General features: G+C 38.6%; 1 protein-coding gene across 1 annotated transcript in view; it reads right to left on the reverse strand.

The window, feature by feature from the left end:
• LOC149167107 (E3 ubiquitin-protein ligase RKP) overlaps positions 1-22,030 on the reverse strand; it is an 89,172-nt gene that overhangs the window by 66,901 nt on the left and 241 nt on the right. Inside the window, exon 2 of the mRNA XM_089432869.1 lies at positions 19,766-21,672. Coding sequence (XP_089288995.1) covers positions 19,766-20,893 — 1,128 coding nt within the window. The 5' untranslated portion in view covers positions 20,894-21,672. The remainder of the gene's footprint in view (positions 1-19,765; positions 21,673-22,030) is intronic.

Raw genomic sequence — 22,030 nt, forward strand, 5'->3', positions numbered from 1 at the left:
ACGCTTCAATCACCAACACTGCCTCTTAGCAATGAAGATACTTCTCAAAGAGCCACCTAGAATTGGCTTTCCCTCTAGTCCTGGCACAATGTCCCATGCATCATCCTTCACCGTGGCATTCCTCTAAACCTCCTGGTCAGCTGCCTCATTAATGATGTTATTCATCATTGCCATGTAGTTAGACAACTTCTTCAAAGGCCTACTCTCCCTGAATGTGCTCCTAGGAGCCTCAACATGCTCCTGAACATCCTTCATCGTCTATGTAAACCACGGATCTTCTGACAATACTGGAAGGAGCTAATCACTCGTCTGCCCCACCTAAAGGTTGACTCTCTAAATTGGAAACCTATTAACATCATTCCCCCTTTGGAGCCTCCTACTCCTTGTCCTACATCACTGCTAGTGGCAACTCACGAGACTTCCTATATGCCAAGTTCTCTTTGAACTTAACATCTATGCTCACAACTGTCTTCCTCTGTGCTGGTATGAAGATCATATCAGCCTTTGAAGTTTCATTGTATCCCAGAAATATCCCCTTCTCTCCTGAAGGATCTAAGTTCGTCCTCTTCTCCACAAGCACATGGATTTATATTGGACAACCAAAGGTCCTCGAGTTTCCTATTTCTAGCTTCACCCTAGTGAAAGATTCCTCTAGAGCTAAGTTACCTGGAAACGGAAACAGATCCAAATTTGGGTATGGATCCACCAGATTTTTGAAAAGCCAAGATCTAGATACGATGGGGAAACGCCACGTATACAAAATATGCTAATATTTTTTATTTAATTTTAGAAAATATATTCAAAGTTAAAAATTCAAAACCATTCATGAATGCAACATTAGAACTGAAATCATTAGTTAATTCAAAAATCTAAAGAAATCATCATGCATAATGCTTTATACAAAAAGTAAAACTGTTAATACACAATTCATTGTCTCATCAATGATCCTTCTATTGACATGATTGCTATTGGAAACTAAGTTGGAAATTGTCATTGGGCTGCTAAAGTATATTGAAATAATTGTGCTAAGCATAGAATATACCATTGTTAACCAAATTTAACACACAACCACCCTTTGTACATCATATATTATTATCTATGTATTGTCTTAAAGATTTCTTGTTAGCATTATCAAAATTTGAAAATTAAAATGTTAATGTGTCAGACCTTTGCTAGTAGCATTATCATGTGCTATACAGCTTATAGGTAATTAATAACTTATACAACTATATAGCCTACAGATTACTAATAAGTGATCTAACTAAAAATCTAAATATATTTGCTTTTCAGGGTTTCAAATAGGTGGAAAATATCGTTAAAAGAAATAATAAAAAGATAAACCAAAATCTCTAATGTTATTTTCTTGGGATCCGGCGTGTGAGAGCTAGTTGGCACAAGATCCATTTCAATAGCATGGAATCCATTTACAGGTCTGACGGATCCATTTACGTGTCGGATCCTACGTGGATCTGGGTGGATCTGTATCCATATCCGTATCTAAAACACTGATCTGCGAATCCGACATCAAGAACCCGTGGACCCGGTAACATAGCTCAGAAGTCTTGCCCCCAAATACCCTGTAAGGACTCCTTTTCTACACATATATTGTCGTGTTACATGCCTCTACCCTAAGGAACATAGGTAGATCCTGGCCATGTATCATAACCTTGGTAGAACCGATGATGGACCAATTCTTTCTCTCCTGCTAAGGGTTGTACAAGACTATCAGTTCCCTCTTAATCCTTGCCTCCTTGTAGAAATTCTTGAAGTCATTAGACGTGTACTCAACCTCATTGTCTGACCTCAAGATCTTGATCCTCTTTTCTGTCTACTTCTCCACGAGAACCTTAGACTCCCGAAACCCACTAAAGACCTCATCCTTGGTCTTCATGAAATAGGTCCACATCTACCTATAGTAGTCATCAATGGACGTCACATAATACAATGATCCCTACACAGACACCATTGCCATTGAGTATAAGATCTAAGATCCCCTTGGACTTGCTCTCACTGCTACGAAAATCAGTCTTGGTATTCCTGCCAATTGCAAACACCCTACTACTCACACTGAAATCTTGAGACCAGTAACAATCTCCATCAGTATCGGTAGCACCCTGTACTGCACGTGTCCCATCCTCTTGTGTTGTGGCTCACACAGGTTATCACTTTCATGTACCAAGGCCTAAATTGGCTAACCTTATAACCTATATAAATTCCCCTCTCTAGCCCCAATAACCATTGCTATGTAAGCAGTAGATCCTACTGGATGAATGAGTACTTGCCCTTTCTGAAACATGACAACAAAACCTTTGTCCTCCATAATTGAAACTAAGAGGAAATTCTTCGCCAGTCCTCATACATATACCACATCCTCGGCTTCCAACAATCATCATTGCATACTTGGAATCATCACCAAGCTTTCCATGAACTCCTAAGTCTTTCTCTGTTAGATTGCTAAATAGCTCCCATGATTTTCCGTGTACCATGAAGCACCATTGTCCAGGTAACATGCACTCTTTGTGATTGTGTTGGTAGAAAGGAAAAAAACTAGTGAGAAGTCCTTTTCAAACTTCACAGCAAACTCATCCAACTGAGCTTCTACTATGTTGCTCCTTGTTGTGGCTTTCCCTTACCCTTATTCTTCTCTAGGCACTAAAATGCATAATGTCCATTCTTGCGGCATATGAAACACTTGATCTTGCTCAAGTCTTTCTTCTTCCTCAATTGTGAGGTTGACTCCTCAATATTACTCTTGTAACCCTTTCCTTTGCCCTTCTTGGCCTAACTAACCAGAGCCAGGCTCTCATCTCCATCTCCTTGCTTGCTTGGCTTTAGACTCCTCCTGAGCCTCTTCCTAGATGCAATCATCCAAAATCCTCTTCCAACTCAAAAGGTGCTCCTAAGCACGGGTCCCCTTGATAAATGGTTCCCATGGCTTAGTGAAATTGCTCAATACCACATTTATGAGTTCTACATCCTCCACTTTCTCCCTAATTGTTGCAAGTTGATCACATATATGTGAGATCTTCACGAGGTAGCTAGTAAAACTAACAAATCTTGACACCTGCACAGATATGAGCTTGTTCTTAAAGATCGTCTTCATGTTCATGTTGTCACTCTAGAACAAATCCACTAGAGCCTTTAACATCTCCCTAGCCAACTACTTCTCTACATTGTGAGGGATCAAATGATCCTTCACAACATCCAAAATAACATGTTGAGCTTTGATGTCCTCCCTTTTCATCAGCGTTGTTAACTGCACTAGGTTTATCGGTGAAGGAATTACTTTATCCACAATTTCCCAAAGGTCATTTTCCTTCAACAACAACGTAACCCTTGCCTTCCAAGGCAAGAAGTTCGAAGCCCCACATCCAACATGTCTTCAAACTTGAGACTTGATGTTGCCATTTTCTAGATCCAAACAAAATTGTCATGTGCATATTCCTTCAAGCACCCACAAGATTTTATTGCTATTGGTTTATAAGTATGTTGATATCTTCTTGCAGATTTAATAGAAGATCTGCTACAAACTATTGTGGATCTCTGTCTAGTCCTTTAAACACCCACCAAAAAAAAATATTGCTACCAAACAATTTGACTGGTATAATCTCCCTCTCTCCCTTTGAAGTGTACAGCCTCCACTAATCTCACTATGAGGTGATATGTTGTACAACCTTGAGTCTCCCTCTCAAAGTGAAATCTCTAATACCATGTTAAATTTCATTAATTCACAACCAGGAAATTACTAGGAAATAATTGCCCTAAAGCGTATGTCCTCTACCAATCTCACAACTCAATGATCTATTGTGCAAACTTAAAATCAGCCACCCTCTTAGTGTGAAAGCTTTGATACCATGTTAAACTTCATTAATTCATAGCAAGGAAATTACTAGGATATAATTTGCATGTTTGCTAGGGTTAAGGAAATTTAACATCCCTTTGGGGGAAACTCAGGGAAATGCATGAGGAAACATTTTTCCGGTGTGGGGAGCATATTTCCCAAAATATGGGATGTTTGGGTGTCCCCTTCCCTTTCAAGGGGGACGCATGGTCGCTCCCCACTACATTTTTTGGCCACAACCCAAGAAGATGGAACAAAAATATGGGACATAGCTATGAGGGGTCTATGACCATGTAATCAATGGTAATATTAAATTCTTCAAGTAAAAGTGAAAAAGGAGGTGGTCACTTTTACTTAAATTTTTAACCTTTCCATTAATTGTTTCGGGATGTTTAAGAGTCGTTCCAACCTCATTAGACCTCATATGGAGAAAGTAGAATTCCATATCCCATTCAAAATTTAGTAGACTTTACAGTTTTCAGGATTTCAAAATTAGCAAGATTATAACATTCCCACTAGATCGCACAATGATGAATTTTTATGGGATGAATTGTTATTGTTGGGATATTATCGTTATTATTATTATATTTTATAATTTTAGAGATGGGGACCCTTGTGCTAGCGACATTGCCCCGCATTGCCCCCCATGAGTTTTCCTAAAATTTGGGGTGGTCCCTCACATCCCCCTTGTGCATCTCTCTACTCCCACACTCCTCTGTCCCGGAAACTTCGTGGAATATAGGGAAACATGACCAATAGCATGAGGAGAAAAGTGAACCATTATAACATCAGATTACTTCACGAAAGCAATGCATGAGAGCTACTACTACCCTATGCAACATAAAAACATCAATGTGGCAAAAGCTACAACAACATCATGATCGAGCAATGGGTGATTACACAGATGAGTTCAACATTCTATTGGCTTGCTTGTTCAATAAGGATGGAGAGAAAATTATTGCTCTCAAGTATCAAAATAATCAAAACTGATACACCAAAGTTCTGACCATTCAAAAAACTACAAACACCATTAGATTTGTGCAATGGATTGAGCAAAAGTGATGCAGGAGCATCCGGCACTCTTCATTAAAGGAGGAATCCAAAGCAGAGGAAGCAAGGAGGACGTGGACCATCGGAATTAAACCGGAGAAATCTGTTAAAACAGACATAAATTTGTTGGAAGTACTACACACCTACATGCGGACTCTTAGTTAGAGCATGAGACTACATGCAAGATTCCTTCTGCATGATTTGCTCCTTCTTTAACTCCGCAACTGGTTAGTTCTTCTACATGATTTACTCTCTGATTTGCTCCTTTAACTCCGCAACTGGTTAGTTCTTCTGCATGATTTACTCCCTGATTTGCTCCTTCTTTAACTCCACAACTGGTTAGTTCTTCTGCATGATTTACTCCCTGATTTGCTCCTTCTTTCACTCCGCAATTGGCTAGTTCTCTCCAGATCTTGTTGTAGGTGTTGAGTCTTCTCATTGATCACCACTATGTTGCATTACCTTGGGATCTTCACCCAGTAATGTTATATCATGAGCATTCTAATCTATTTTCTAATGAATCATTCTTTTGTTCTTTCGATTTTCTTTCAGTGTTTTTGCTCTGCAAAGTTGTGTGTTCAACCTTTACTAGCTAGATTCATCTGTGCAGGTTTTCTAACACATTTACATGGTATCAGAGCCCACAGGTTGCTAGATAAAAGGCGCACCAGTACTTTATTTGCTAGATTCATCTGTGCAGGTTTTCTAACACATTTACAAAATTGATGGAACGGATAAAGTCTCTAGAAGACTTATTTAATGTAATCTGCCATATGTATACGAATAGAGAGATTTAGGGGAGGAAATAAAGGATTGGATTTGATCAGATCCTTCTCAGTGATCCAATCGACGGTTTCCTATATATATATATATATATATATATATATATATATATATATATATATATATATATATATATATATATATATATATATATATACAGATATATATGTGTTATGGACCGGAGCGTTCTGGAGGGAGAGTAAGATAGAGAGTAACTAATAAAAATTGTGTAACAGAGATAGATACAATGTCGTCAAGAGGGAGTTTGTTCTAAGGCTAAAATGCCTTAGATTTGTAAACATATCGTGTATAATAAAAAGTGTGTTCAGTGTTGATATTGTATGTCTGTGTGTTGTATTTCTTGAACTGTTCGAGTATGCGTGTTGTAGTATTGATCAACCATCGATCACTACGAGGATCGATGGTGATCCATTAATTAACGAAATATTGTTATGTATGGTGTGTCGTGAGAACAGAGATGGCAGAGCGGAACTGGATTAAGGCGCAAAATCCATCAAATGGTGGATGAATGAGAGAATGCACGAATTAGAGAAAACACAACGAAGAAGTGGTTTCTTGAACCATAAGTGGATTTCGGGCGAAAGAAACACTGTAAGCGGTATTTTCCGATTGGCTTCGATTCCATTTAGTGGTGGACACGTAGCAGCGAGGAGGAGAGAGGAAACCACTTTTCGGGCGATTAATCCTCGCACTAGTTGTGCACCCGAAATCCCTAACAGCTGTCGAATCTAGAGCAAGGTGATCGACGGTGGAGGATTGTCGTGCAAGTTTGTTGATTGGTTGAATCAACAATCGTCGGATCGGGATTCAGATCAACGATCAAGATCTGATCACTAATCGTAGAGGTGAAGGGTTTGCAGACAGTGCGATGGAATTGTGATACGTCGATGGGCGATTAAGCAATGCGCCAATAGCCATTGGATCGACAAATGAAATGGACGGCAGAGATCGGTTTGATTGGCGATCGGAGAAAGGAAAGCGCAGCGGAAAGGCGATGGCCGATAACAGACCCGACGATAATTATAATCGCGGGTGTATAAATTTTGAAGTCCGGCCTTAAGGGTTTCGGGCGCTTGTTCCTGTGTTTCCCGGTGTATTCCCGTGTTATTCTGACATGTTGTATGGTCCGAGTTAAAGACTTAAGGCCTCAATTAAACACTTCCAATAGGTTTGTGGGCCATAACCCACAGGCCTCAGGATCGAAATTTATACAGAAAGGGGAAATTGGTTTACCCCCAAATTCTCCTTTCATCAAGTGGTATCAGAGCAGGGAAAGGGAAAGGTTAAGGGTTAGTTTTCCTGCGATAAGCAAGAAGGAGTGCAAACAGAAGGAGAAAGAGGTATAGTTGTTTAAAGTATGGAGAGTTTATGGTCTTTATTGTCGTGCAGATAGCGGCCGCGGAAGGTGAGAAGACTTGCAGCAACCTAGAACAAGGAGTGCTCAATTGGTTCTATAGGAGAGAACCAGAAGGATGCCAAAAGACTAAGCTCAGAGGAGAAAGTTTGGTGAGGTATCCTATAGCAGAGGAAGACTGTTACTGCAAAGGTTGGTTGCAGCTCACAGAAGATCATGAAGGCAGTGCCACTAAAAAGTGGGTAGAATTGCTAAGGACAATGAGAAGCATATGACCAGGAGGTCAAAAATTATTGTGCCTTGGGAGTCTGATGCAGGAGCATTTGGCACTCTTCATTAAAGGAGGAACCCGAAGTGGAGGAAGCAAGGAGGACGTGGACAATCAAAACTAAACCGGAGAAATCTGTTAAAACAGACCTAAATTGATGGAACAGATAAAGTCTCTAGAAGACTTATTTAATGTAATCTGCCATATGTATACGAATAGAGAGATTTAGGGGAGGAAATCAAGGAGTGGATTTGATCGGATCCTTCTCAGTGATCCGATCCAAGGTTTCCTTATATATGTGTGTGTGTGTGTGTGTGTGTGTGTGTGTGTGTGTATTATGAACCTACGCGTTCTGAAGGGAAAGTAAGATAGAGAGTAACTAATAAAAATTGCGTAATAGAGATAGATACAATGTAGTCGAGAGGGAGTTTGTTCTAAGGCTGAAATGCCTTAGATCTGTAATCATATCGTGTATAATAAAAAGTATGTTCAATGTTGATTTGTATGCCTGTGTGTTGTATTTCTTGAACAGTCCGAGTATGCGTGTTGTAGTATTGATCAACCATCAATCACTACGAGGATCAATGGCAATCCATTAATTAACAAAATATTGTTATGTATGGTGTGTCGTGAGAACAGAGATGGCAGAGCAGAACTAGATTAAGGCGCAAAATCCATCAAATGGAGGACGAATGAGAGAAAACGCAGCGAAGAGGTGGTTTCTCGAACCATAAGTGGATTTCGGGCGAAAGAAATACCGTAAACGGTATTTTCTTATTGGCTCCGATTCCATTCAGTGGCGGACACGTAGCAGCGAGGAGGAGAGAGGAAACCGCTTTTCGGGCGGTTAATCCTCGCACTAATTATGCACCTTAAATCCCTGACAGCGGTCGGATCTAGAGCGAGGTGATCGACGGTGAAGGATTGTCATGCAAGTTTGTTGATCGGTTGAATCAACAACCGTCCGATCAGGATTCAGATCAACAGTGAAGATCTGATCACTAGTCGCAGAGGTGAAGGGTTGGCGGACAATGCGATGGAATTGCGATATGCCGATGGGCGATTAACCGATGCGTCGATAGCTGTTGGATCGGCGAATGAAATGGACGAGGGAGATCAGTTTGATCGGTGATCGGAGAAAGGAAAGCGCAGCGGAAAGGTGATGGGCCGAAAACAGACCCGACGATAATTATAGTCGCGGGTGTATAAATTTTGAAGTCCGGCCTTAAGGGTTTCGGGCGCTTGTTCTTGTGTTTCCCGGTGTATTCCCGTGTTATTTTGATATGTTGTATGGTCTGAGTTAAAGGCTTAAGGCCTCAGTTAAACACTTCCGATAGGTTTGTGGGCCATAACCCACAGGCCTCACGATCGAAATTTATACAGAACGAGGAAATTGGTTTACCCCCAAATTCTCCTTTCATCAAAAAGCACAAGTCCAAGCAGATCCCCTTTCTTATAGTAAAAAATTTGATCAATAGCAAGATAAGAAGAATGACACAAAAATGAAACAAGAATTAAAGGAACAACAAAAAAAAAAAAACAAAACAAACAAACAAACTTGTCAAAGTCCAAACAAAATGCACAATCTAATGATCCTTCCACACCAACAAAAGACAACAACATCGACAAGCACCAATAGCATAAGAAGAAAAATACAAATATGTGGTCCAACATGAATAAGACTCCAATAATGATAACAAGGATTATCATATCCACAAAACCCTCTCATAAAATCTCGAGAGTGACCAAGTATACAACCAAGACAAGCAAAATGCAACCTTTGCACTTGAATCCTTCAACATCGTTTCTCTTCCAACACATATTGATTTGGCTCCCTCAGCCATAACAATTAAACTAGAGGAAGAGCAACAATAATTGTTTCACAGCCAATTTTAATTCCATCAATACCCTCTCCACTTCATTGCCAACAATGGAAAGAAAACTTTCATTTCCACTGCCACTACAAAACATTTATAGCTTCCAACACAACCATACCCACAGCCTTATAAGATTCAATGGCTCCAACGAAGAAATTAGATCATGTCACTAGGCAGTGTACAATACACCCTTTATCCTTAAAGATGAGGTTATGTGTGACGTTGTGCCATGACATCTATCGCTTGTTGTTCAAGCAAAATTACAAGTGGGAGGGACATGGCAATTACAAATCGCAACAGTATAGTATTAAAACTAGTGCAAGGGCAATATTGTTCCTTTGTTCCAAAGATAAAACATAAATGTAGTGTTCATTAGTTATAGGTACATAATGCAATAAGTTAATTAGTCATGCTAAAAGTTGTTCTATCAACTACATTTTCAATTGTCACATAGCATAATATAGCACTTGATATCCACCATTGCACAATTGCGCAACAACATAATGTTACTCTTCTTGTGGGGCATACTAAAAAGTCGCAAAAACCTCTCGCATTTCTAGTCAAACACAAAACTATACAATTCTCCTCAAAAACCCTATAACTTATTACAAGGTAAGTAGACTTTGAAGAGGATGCAAAAGAACTATAATTCGTCCTCACTTCTATCCGCAGTTACTTCTCATGGGGTGTCCCCTCAACACAACCCTTATGTGGGTCTAAAAGCAATAAATACCTCACCCCTCCAACTTCAAGATTGGATGTCCTTAGGTTTCCTACAACCTCGAATGGTGTACACCACCCTTTCACATAATCGAATGAGAATTCTTCATTCAAGCCACATACAATTCTCCCCTGTGTTCACACCTAACACCACACATGCCTGAACGGATGGAGCATAGTTAAGAATCAAGGGCCATGCATCACATTTGTGTCTTGATTGCAACACCATCAACACTCATTACAGATTTTCACAGAGGTTTTTCAGCAACCTTTGACAGCATTGTCAAATCAACATAATTCCCTATATAGACCAAGTAGTATACACTTGAGTAAGTAAAACAAAAGCTCCCTAGATTAGAGGACGGTGCACTGAAATTATTACATTAGCATTGGCAACCATCACCTGTAGGGTAAACATTTTTCTCCCTAACACAATAGGGTCAATTGCTACTCAAATTGGGACCACTTATTCGTGCATCAACAAAAACCTAGTTCACAACAAACGTGCAACATCCCAAATCATCATGAGTTGGATTCTCTCTACAAATTCCTTTTAATAAGGAATAAACATGTCATGTCTCTGCACCAACTCCACTACAAATTCCTCAGCATCATTAATAAGATCTCACAATTGATGAAGTCAATGCAACAACCAAGTCTAGTGATCAAAGTTCGCCACATAAGTGCCAGAACTTTTCATAGCCAAAGAATCTCTACCTTATCCAAAAGTTTGTTAACTCCTTGACCAACTTTGGAAAAAAATGCAACAATGAGGAGCTTGCAGTATATAGTTGAATGAATATGTGTGCCTCTCAAGCACTGTAAGCATTATGAATCATACAATGTTATACGATTGTAACAAGGTCCACACAATCGTGTCGTAATCAATATTCAAAGGATCGAGCTCATTACAATTGATGGCAACAATGATCCCTTACATCGCTTTGATCGCTAACTCTTATGTAATCCATTTGTATCAGGAATAGAATGGTACAATGAAGCCATCCCTTCCGTTATTCTAGGTTGCTTTCTTTTGCCTCCTATCTCTTCACTCTATGTTATGTTCTCACACTTAATCTCTTAAGTCTCACACCTATAACAAGTTGCAACATGCTTAAGCACATAAGCATGATTATGCACTCCAAATCACTTTCGTTTGATCAAGTTCCTTTTCACAGGTGTTAGCTACCCCAACACAATTGGGCATCACAACTTGCTCGGTAGTTATACATAGCACAATTGAGTAATTGAACCCATTGTTAAATTTTGAATACCGACCAAATTTATTTTCTCACGACAAATAATTTTATTCCCAACAATTTATTTATTTAGCCAAATAAATACTGAATTAATTTAAAATAAAATCACTGGTATTTTTAACCTCTAGAACAATATATGTAGCGGAATTTAAATCAGCAAAAATAATTCACCCTCAACAATTCTCTGTCATCTATTAATCTGGAAAATTTAGGTTTTCGACCCACAGATATACAAGGAAAAATGCAATAAATGGAACCTATAACTCGGCCCCAACGGGATGAATTCGGCCACTTGGAAATCAGCATCTCGAAGGAATCGGCCTGGAAAAATTCAACCCAATCAATCCATTGGTAAATTGAATTGCGCCATGTTGAAAATGTAACTAGTGTCGGTCTTCATAATGTAACGTAAAACCATCATTGATGTACTTATTATATTCATTATTATTATTTTATTTTATTTTTGGTCAAAGCATGTTTTTCATGCTTACAGAGTCAAAAGAGTCAAAAAAAAATTATTATGACTCAATAAGAAAATTGTATTTGAGTCAAGTCCCATTTGGACTTTTGAAAGAAAAGAAAAAGAATTTTTATTTTGAGTCAAAAAGTCAAACAAAGACCAAGTCACTATGTGGTAGCGATTCAACCCTCCTAGACAGCTATATGTAAGTGTCAACTCGACCTCCTGGAAGATCATTCATTCATCATCATATACATCATCATTTTTTGTGCCTAATCAAGAAAAGAAAGATTCGAAGTCAACAAAGAGAGAAGGAACTTAAAGGAGAGATAAAATTTGGGTTTTCTACTAGGTCACTTGACACGGGACACGCAGGGCACAAAAATTCGAGTGTCTGATACAGGCACGTTGACCCCCCAGAACAGGACACGCTATATATTATTTTATCAATATATATATATAGCAAAAATTAATACTAAATAGATATTTCTTACACAAAATATCATTCATGATACAAATTCAGACATCGATCTAGATTCTACATTATAAATTTAAAATTTTGTAAGTTCTACAAAGTAAAATTATGCATACAAATACAATTGTGACTGATTCATCATTGATCCAATAGGAGAAAGATAAGTAATTGTAGATTTCTCATTAAGTCATCAAAATCAAAATGGGTTACATAAGTAGTAGTAATGCCAATGGCAAATAGAAATAGCAAATACAAAACAAGTACAAGGTAGTAGGTAGCTCATGACTCATGAGTCATCAATCATCATCATCAAAATCACCATCACTGTCACGGTCACCGCAGCTCTCCTCTACTACATCCTCCTCCTTTGTATCCAATGTCATCTCTGCATCTGTTGGTGTGGAGGATGACCCCTTAACAGTATCACTATCATCAAAAGTGACAAGCTCTAGCACTAGGTCATTAAGACCCAAGTTGGCCAATGCCAACTCAAAACTGTTGTCCAAACCCATATCATCAGGAAAGACGTCCCACATCTTTTTCTTTCCCTTCAACCACTCATCCCTCTGCCTGTAAATAAGACGAAGGTTGGTGTGCACATTGTCTCTACCCTGGACTTCTCAAACCTGCTCTTCTTGACACTAAACAAATTCTGATATGTGCTCCAATTCCTCTCACAACAAGAGGACGAAGTCACCTGAGAGAGGAGCCTCATGGCTAACTGATGTAGAGGAGGGCTTGTTGCCTCATGAGTTTCCCACCAAGAATAGGGCTTCTTAGCCCCCATGTCTCTAATCACATCATAGCCTACAAATCGCAAAGGCATCCTCCACCTCATCAAGGGATGCTCTATCCTAAAATATGCTCCTCAATGCATCCTTCCTCCCCTGTGAAAGTTCACCATCCATGTAAGGAGGGAATCTGCGGGAAGGTCCACCATTCAGCCACTCATGGTTGTAGTATTTTGGGTTCAATGAGTGGGCCAAACAATGCAAAGGTGTGAAATTCTTATCCCATTTGCTAACAAGAATATCCTGTATGGTGGTGAAGAAGGCCTTTGATGATGTCTCATACTTCAAGCACTCACTCCATAAAATAATGGTCCTCACGCACTCAAATCATGGAATCTCATCCCTCATGAACATCTCCTAGGATGGGTTGGTCTATATCTGCAAATCGTAGCAAAGCAATGATAGGATCCATGATCTTAACACTGAGATCTACCCTCTCCCACGAAGCATCATCTAACACTATGTCCTTGACTCTTTTGAGGTTGCTTGATCTGTCTTTCTCCAAAAAGATCAAAACTCTGAAATAACCATGGCCCCAAGAGTGGTCTTGACCTCCCTCAACCTCTTCAACATGATGAATGAAGAGGCAAACCATGATTTATAATCTTCAACAATGATAGATGGGTGTACTCCTTGTAGATTGTGATGGCATTTGTATGATTTTGTACAAAGTTGTGGATATGTCGTGCATCCTCAATAATACTTCCAATCCAAGGCACATCAGAAGCAATAGATTTAAGTGTTAAATTCAAAGAATGGACAATGCAAGGTGTCCAAAATACTTGTGGATATTTCGCTTCCACAATCATACCAACAGCCTTGCAAACAAGTGCATTATCTGTGATGGTTTGCACACAAGAATCAACACCTAAATCTTCAATAACTTTAATGAACAACTCACCAATATATTGTGCATCCTTGTATTCTCCAAGTGCATCCACTGATTTCAAGAAAACTGGTCCATTCAAGGAAGACACCATGAAGTTGATGAGTGGGTGGCGTGTTGGATCTGTCCATCCATCAGAAACAATACTAACCCTAGATGTTGGCCATGTTGATTTAATAGGTTCAAGCATTTTGTCCACCTCTTTCTTTTCCTTGGTCAACAATGTGGTTCTAAGCTTCTCTGACCTAGGAGGCACATACCCTATGGAGCCCCTTGCATTAGAGCTCGACACATCTCAAAAAATAAAGGCGAGTCTGCAACATTAAAGGATATGAAGTTTTGATAGAAAAAGAATGCAATGGTGAGATCAAGCTCTTCCCATCTCTCTTTATGAAAAATCTTGTCCATTGGACCAAGTGCCACTGCCTTTCTTTTTGCTGTTTGACCCACACCCCCAACAAAACTCTCAAATGGAAATTTGTTGTTGCTTTTCCTCAAGAATGGAAGGGGATCATCATTCTTGTTTTTTTTAGATGATGGAGCCACCCTTACCACATTGGCCACTTTTTTCATTTCTTTTCTCTTAGCTAAAGACACATGTACATGTTGCAATTCCACAACTTGGTAAGGCCAAAAAATGAGTTTTCACGCGGTAATAAGTGCTCTTGAAATGATTGTTGCAATAGTTGCATTTCCAAGCAACATTGCCTCCTCCCTTCAACTTGTTGTCTGGCCCTTGCTCTCTTGTGACATACTTCCACAAGGGATATTTGTTTTCTTGAGCCTATTGTCTTTCTAAATTCATTCTGCCCTCAACATTTGAAGTTGTTGTTGCAGCCCCACTTTCAATAGAGGGAACATTTGTAGACCCTGATGAAATTAGAACAGGAGGGGCATCACCAATGGGGACATGCTTCCCCTTCCTTTGCCCCTTCCTTGCTGCCCTTGATTGAGCCATGAATGTTGTAAAAAAAAAAGAAAAAATGCAAAAACTTGCAAAAAAAATGCACATGCAAATTGTTGTAGCAAAAATGCAAAAAAAAATAGAAGCAAAATGCAATTACATGTTGCTTGAATCACCTCCAAAATGCTCCCAAACCCTTTGCTAGAAGCTCCCACACACTCACAGCAAAAGACACACTCAAGAATGAGTGCCAAATGAGCCCAAATCGGGTTTTATTGGCTACGCAGCACGCCTTTATGGGACATGTGTCCCAAAATCGAGACACAATGGACACAAGCTCGGGATTCGTGTGTCTGTCAAATCCCATGATCCAGGACATGATGGGCACGCTCATAGGACACGTGTCCCAGCGAATCGTGTCTGATTCGTGGAATTTGGGACACGAGGGGGGCTTTGGACGAATCCAGTTTCTTAGGTTTTCTATCTTGTCTCTGCTCACACGTGCAAAGATTTTGTGGCATCTCTGCGAAAATCATAGGGCTGAAATAGGCCTTCACTGCAGGTCCAAAAATTCTGTGATTTGACCAGATTTCAAAAGGGTTAGACCAATGTTTCCTTTCGTTGACTTTCACTTAATTGGAGGGTTGACTTGGATCTTTGTGGCAATTATTGGTCTTGGTCTTGGGTCTTGGATATCTCATTTTGATTTGATTCTATAAGAGAAGGATTGGTTTCCCCTTGTGGGGTTTTGCCCTGGCTTGGAGCCTAATTTCTGGTGTTTTTTGTCTCTTGTGATGTTTATGTTTTGCACATTTTTATAATTACTTGACGAAGAAGATAATATAAGTAATAAGAAGCCGACAAACATTCACAAGTAATTATCATGTGAAGAGAAACCAAGTATCATCTCCAATACACTTGGTTTCTGAAGATGCCCTCCCTGCGTGCTATCATTGCGCCTCAAGAAAAAACTCGGCCCCCCCATAATTCGGCCCTGCAATCTCCTCAACTCAGCATCCTCGATTCGCCCTCAATTATCCCGTACTTCTCCTTCTCTACGCTCCAATCCACTGAGCCACTCGCACTAGAGTAAATACCTCTCTTTGTGGTGACTCGCTCTCAAGTTCTTGTGTTGTGTCTTCACCTATTTCCTAGGCTTCCTTTATGATCTTCATTAATTCCAAATTGTAGAAATAACTTGAAATTTGCAGTTGTTAAATAAATCACACTGAAATCCATAGACATAAATTTTTTATACAAAATTTTGCGGAAGGAAAACTAACAATAGAAACACATGCAATCATACAATCACATTGCACATAGTTTTTACTAGGGAACCCAAATGGGAAAAACCCCTCCTCTCTTTGTATTATATCAAATGAGAACAACAATCAATTACAATGACTGCTTCAATGCTTGAAGCTCAATCTACATTGCAATTCTGATCTCCTCCTGATTTTGCTCTGACCAATACTTAGCCAAAATAGGCCTCCTACTTCCTCCTATTTCCTTGCACAATTCTTGCTCCTAAAGAATAGGGAAAACTCGTATTTTCAAGCGCTTTTCCTAAGAGAATGAGCTCACCTGTATACACAAACTCTGTACACTCGAAATAGTATACAATACAATTACAATTGTGCCTTTTCCCTCCACATCACTAAGCAATTTGAATTGCATGCATGACTAGGGCTATTTTTAGTAAATTGACTAGTTAACTAAGAGTTCAATGAGTTAACAACAATTACAACTACTCAACTGAACTCATACTAACTCTATTCTAGACTAGAGCTCAGCTAACTAACTTTCACTAAAGATAACACCTCTAGACAGCTAGATCTTAGCCACCAACTTGCACACAACTCTACTACTAGCCCACCAACTCGAATTGACTGACTTAACTAAGTGATTTGGCCATGTCACTCCTGCTAACTGCCTGCCAACTCATCTTGCTGAAGTGGAAATTCAAATTTCTTCATTTGACTAAGGCACAAGTCAAATGAAGCCTTTTCTTGCTACAATTTAACACAAACCCCTATAACCCTAATCTTCCTTCTAGAAGATCTTGGAGATCAATGGTTGAGATTATTTCTAAGTCACCTAAATAATTAAATTATTTATCCTTGAAAAATGACTTAATAGTCCACAATAATTAATTAACTTTAATTATTGTACTTTTCATAAGCTAGACTTAGGAAATAATACATAAATCACTTACTCCACCAAGTAAGCACCTAGAAAGGCAACAAAATCATCTCCCACATGCTAAGAGTCTAAGACAACAAGCTTATGCAAAAGACCTTCCAAAGTTACCACTAACTTCAACACCCTAGGCATAGATTAAGCACCTAACCCCATGAAGAGGTTCATAGTAGTAACATTAAAACAGGGACCAAATCAAGTGTGAAGTGTCAAAGATTCTAAAGAATTTGAACCCAAACGTGCTAATAGATTGGATTTAATAGCTTGAGCAATATTTTAACATGTAGAGCATTGTTGAAGATGACCCAAGAAGAAAATATTCCACTATAACAAAGACAAAATCAGATGCAAACTTGTAGTGGGATCACTCGCTAAGTAATAAAGTGAATCCAGGCAAGGAGAAAATTAGAATGTGATATAACATGAAGATAGTGTTTATGCATATGGTTCTAAAAAACATACTATCATTTGTTGATTGAAAAACCCTGGCAATTTAACATCAAAGGGTTCCCTGATGGAGAAGTAAACAAATCTAAGGTACATGTCAACAATAGAAGTCATTTTTGGAAGCCTTTGAGAGAAGATATATACAATGTACTTAAGCCTTATTGGTTATACTCTAGGGATGAAGTTTATGGACCTTGAAGGATGAGGTGTGTTACTCGTTTCTTAAAGACGATAAATAAGATGAAAAGCACAAAAATTGTTGGTAGAGATTGGAAACATTATAACTATGATAGTTATAATGATGCCAACAAGATTGCCACAGAATAGGGAATTACTAACCATATTGATTTGATACCAAGGTCAAAGATTCCCAATTAAGCGACTTGGAGACTAAACCCATGGGACAATGAAGAAATATCAAGAAATTGCTTGATAAAATGATTTGACAGAGAAAGCATGATCTTATGTAAAACCCCAACCTTGTGAGCAGTAAAGAAGGGAGGCATGTCACATATTTGCATTGATTTCCGATACTTCAATAAAATTACTATTAAGCACCATTGTCCATTGCCTATAATGGATGATATGCTAGATTGTCTAAATGCTACTAAAGTGTTTTCAAATAATTGATTTGTCGAGTGGGTATAAGTTTCAAATTAGAAGACAAGAAGGTGAAGAATGAAAGGCTAATTTGAAAAGAAGGGTAGTTTATAAGAATAGTTTGTGATGTCATTTGTACTTTCAAATATTCCTAGAACATTCATGTGGACAATCAATCAAGTATTATTTGGGTATAAGTTTCAAATTAGAAGACAAGAAGGTGAAGAATGAAAGGCTAATTTGAAAAGAAGGGTAGTTTATAAGAATAGTTTGTGATGTCATTTGTACTTTCAAATATTCCTAGAACATTCATGTGGACAATCAATCAAGTATTCAAATAATACAACGGTAAATTTGTAATTGTGCATTTTGACAGTATTGTAATTTTCAGTAGGGTTGTGGAGGAATGTGGACAACATTTAAAGATGGCTTTTGGTGTTCCTGGGAAAGAAATATTACTTCTAAATTTAAAGAAAAGTGAAATTTGTCAACACTAGTTGGTGTCCCTAGGACTTGTCATATTTTGCAAAGGGTTAAGCATGACTGAAAATAAGATGAAAAGAATAAATAACTAACCCACACCCCAAAGTATTGCAAAGATCTATTTTTCATGGCTTGCCAAAATTTTAAAAGAACTTCATCATAAATTTTAGCAAAATATATGCTCATTGACAAATTGCACCAAGGGAAATATTTTTTTTGGACAAAGGCAGCAAAGAATTGTTTTTAATTGTTAAAGAAGAGCACTATGGAGATTTCAAACCTAAGATGCATGATACAGGAAAATAAGTACACATTTCCGAAATGCAAACACACTGGAAACATGACCCCCCAAAAATTTGTAAATGGGGAAACGTGATATATATAAATATCAAGAAAGTTGGAAGGTAGAAAGTTGATTGTAACAGTTGCATTCGGAACTACCACATACCTGTAAGTTGTAGTTGCCTGTGACAGTCATAATTGTAATTATCAAATTCATGTATAATATACATAAAATAGTCCTTGATAGGAAAAGGTAAACTGTAAAGGTATATTAGAGTGAGGCACCAGCAAGGAGTCAACAGTGGCACTGCACAAAATGCTGAAAGCATTCTCTGTCAAAAGTATCAGACTCTGATTCTACTTGAACTCGCTTGTTTGCAATATTTGCAACTTCGCTTGTCGACTTAGCCGAATAAAAAATGCATAAAATATTCAAATTTATTATATATATATATATATATATAAACATCAATATAAACAATTAGACACCAAATAAGCAAGTTCGTTGATTTACATTGCATCTTAGGGTGCAAATAGGAAAAATTACATTGAGATGTATAAGAAGTAAGTTTTCTGATACATAGAATTAAAATTCTACAAAAGAATAAATAAGCATTGGGGCACAAAATGGCCTCCAAAGTCCAAAAGTAATAACACTACGACCTAATGAGTAAATGTTTCCCTGGAGATAACAGTAGGTGAAAACAATTTGAAGTATTTAATCTGAAGTCTAAATTTAAAGTTAGACACATTAGAACAACTCAACTGAGTTCAAGAATCTGAAGTTCACTTTCTCTTGCTGAATCGTTAATGGCTTCAACAGTTGCTGCTATTTGATGTTTTAAGTCAATTGACCCCATTGGGCAACCTATAACATTCCTGGAAATAAATCCCAAGCGGCATTCCAACAGATTCTAGACTGGAGCAAATGATATAGATTTCTCATTTCTGTAAATAAATAAATAAGATATTGCATGAAAAGCATTTTATGAATTCAAAACAATCATTATTTAATGATTAATCCATAAAATATCCTTACAATTGTGCAGAATAAATAATAGTCACCTTGTTGATTGCCCTTGATAATGCCAAAGTTGTCTGTCTCATATTACTTTCTGAAGACAAATCTTCACGAGAACCAGGCCACCACACAGTTGGCATCAACGTCTGCAAATCCTGCTTATTTGGCCCTTTTCTTGATAGCAAATCTTCCATTGAAGACTCAAAATCTGATGATTTCCACCAATGCACCATTAATTCCTCACGTTTAAGAATATGGCAGGCTAGGGCCAGATACGGATAAGATCCAGTATATGGACAGTCTACAAGATTGATCATTGACGTTTTGCAACCATAAGAAAGAGCCTGCATGGTTGGTATAATTAAGTCCTTGAATTCTGGAAACGACAATAAAAGGTCCATAACCTTATCCAAACTTGCACCATCATGAGGGGCTTGGGTTCCAAATGTTTCTAACATGAAGGGAACTAAAGCTCCCCAAACAACATACTCTTTGATGCCTAAACCACCATCCAACAGAGAGAAAAATTGTTTGCAAATCTCTTTGCCAATAGGATTAAGTAATCCCACAAGTGGAGTAACTCTCTTTAATCTTCTCAACTTCTCTACTGAAGTTGAAGTACTTGCGTCCTGGCTATACAGTTTAACTAACCTTGTTAGACATTTTAGCAAGTAGACAGCCAATTCTGATACAACCGCAACATGCTCTCCAACCTTCATCTTGGGAGGAGCTTGGACAGGGAGAAAGCCCTCGATAGGGTACTTGAAAGGCCTTGAACCAAAATTTAAATCACAGCGTTCACCTTGAGACAAGGAAATTGCAGGGAAATATCCAAAATTGGAGTCGAACTTCCTTACTCCATCGAAAGCTACACCCAAAGGAATACCATTTCTGTAAAATGAAATTTCACTAGCATCCAAATTAATGCAGCATCCTATAACATCTCCAACAACCCATAACTGCCCATAAGGTTGGGACTCTTTGTTCCACTTCCGCATTCGTCTTCCATCATAAGCATATGAATCCTCATCATCACCAACACCTTCATGGCGAGTAAACGGACATGTAACAGTGGCCCAGCCGAGTTGCTGAATCCCAGCAGTCTCCATAGTTACTTCATACATCCATTTTCCTTTTGACACACGAGCATTTGCCCGAGCACTACTGAACATCGCCTGGCTTTCGACAAGCAATGAATGCTTGAAAAACCTTATATCACCAGAAGCACTTCACTCATCCATTCCAACACCACCCTTACCAAGGCTATTCTCAATTATATGAACCCCATCCCACTGACTGAAATCCGAGCTTGGCCTGCTGTAAAGTTGCTTTAACTTGACTTTCAAAATTGACTCTGAGATGCTCACATCAAATCCGTTGTTTATCAATAGGAAGGAATCACAAGGCACCTCAAATATATGTCCTAGAGTTCTTTCAAGTTCCCACTTCTCATTTTCTTCGGTACTAGACAGGATAGCAGGCTTAGAAATAGTATCATTAGCATCCCCACCAGATAAAACAATAGCCAGACCCGCACTGAAACCATATTGATGTTGCTGCTGCTGCTGCAGCAACTTCGCACCGATAAACGCCTCTCCAGCCATCAAAAGATTTTGCTAGAGGGGAGGAGACACTTTTCCTCCCCACTGAGAGAATCTAACAAAGGAAAGATGAAGGAATTCAGCAAACGGTACTACTGTATAGAAGATGCACTTCCTCGTTGACAAACATAGCGCACTTTCTATATAGACCCGCCTACTCTTTGGAGAGGATAAAACTCGGGTCTTTGTAAATTCAACGAGCCAGAGCCGATTCCCCTTTAATAACGCAAATTCATTCGGCCTTTCTAATTGGTTGCATCCATGTCAATTCAAGTATCATCCAGTGATCTTATTTAACTGCCCAAAAGCCAAAAACTGCATATGTCCCTGCTCAGAAAGTTCCCATCTTCCTGGTTACAGTAATATCAAATCTTTAGATCCCCGGAACCCAAATTCCTAACATTTAATAGCAAACCCAAATTTAACAATTCTTGTGCTTGCTGATCAGTATAAATGGGAGCAGCCATACTTTAAGGGGGGAGAATTCGCTTCAACGATGGTTCTACGATAAATAAAAAAAACCCCTCTTTGCAGTAACTTTCAAAAAAATACAAAAAAATTTAAAGTCCCCGCGCTAATCATACAAAATTGGCGGTCCTCCGATCAAGAAAATCCATGAAATTGATCAACAGGATAGAGGGTCATGAAAAATGCATCTGAGAACAGCGAAAAAAACTATGGGAGTCAACAAATTAGGCGGAATTGATC

The sequence above is a fragment of the Pinus tabuliformis genome, chromosome 5_1 (assembly GCF_031772625.1).
Source record: "Pinus tabuliformis cultivar Carrire ecotype Pingquan chromosome 5_1, CPIR1, whole genome shotgun sequence".
Lineage (NCBI taxonomy): Eukaryota > Viridiplantae > Streptophyta > Pinopsida > Pinales > Pinaceae > Pinus > Pinus tabuliformis.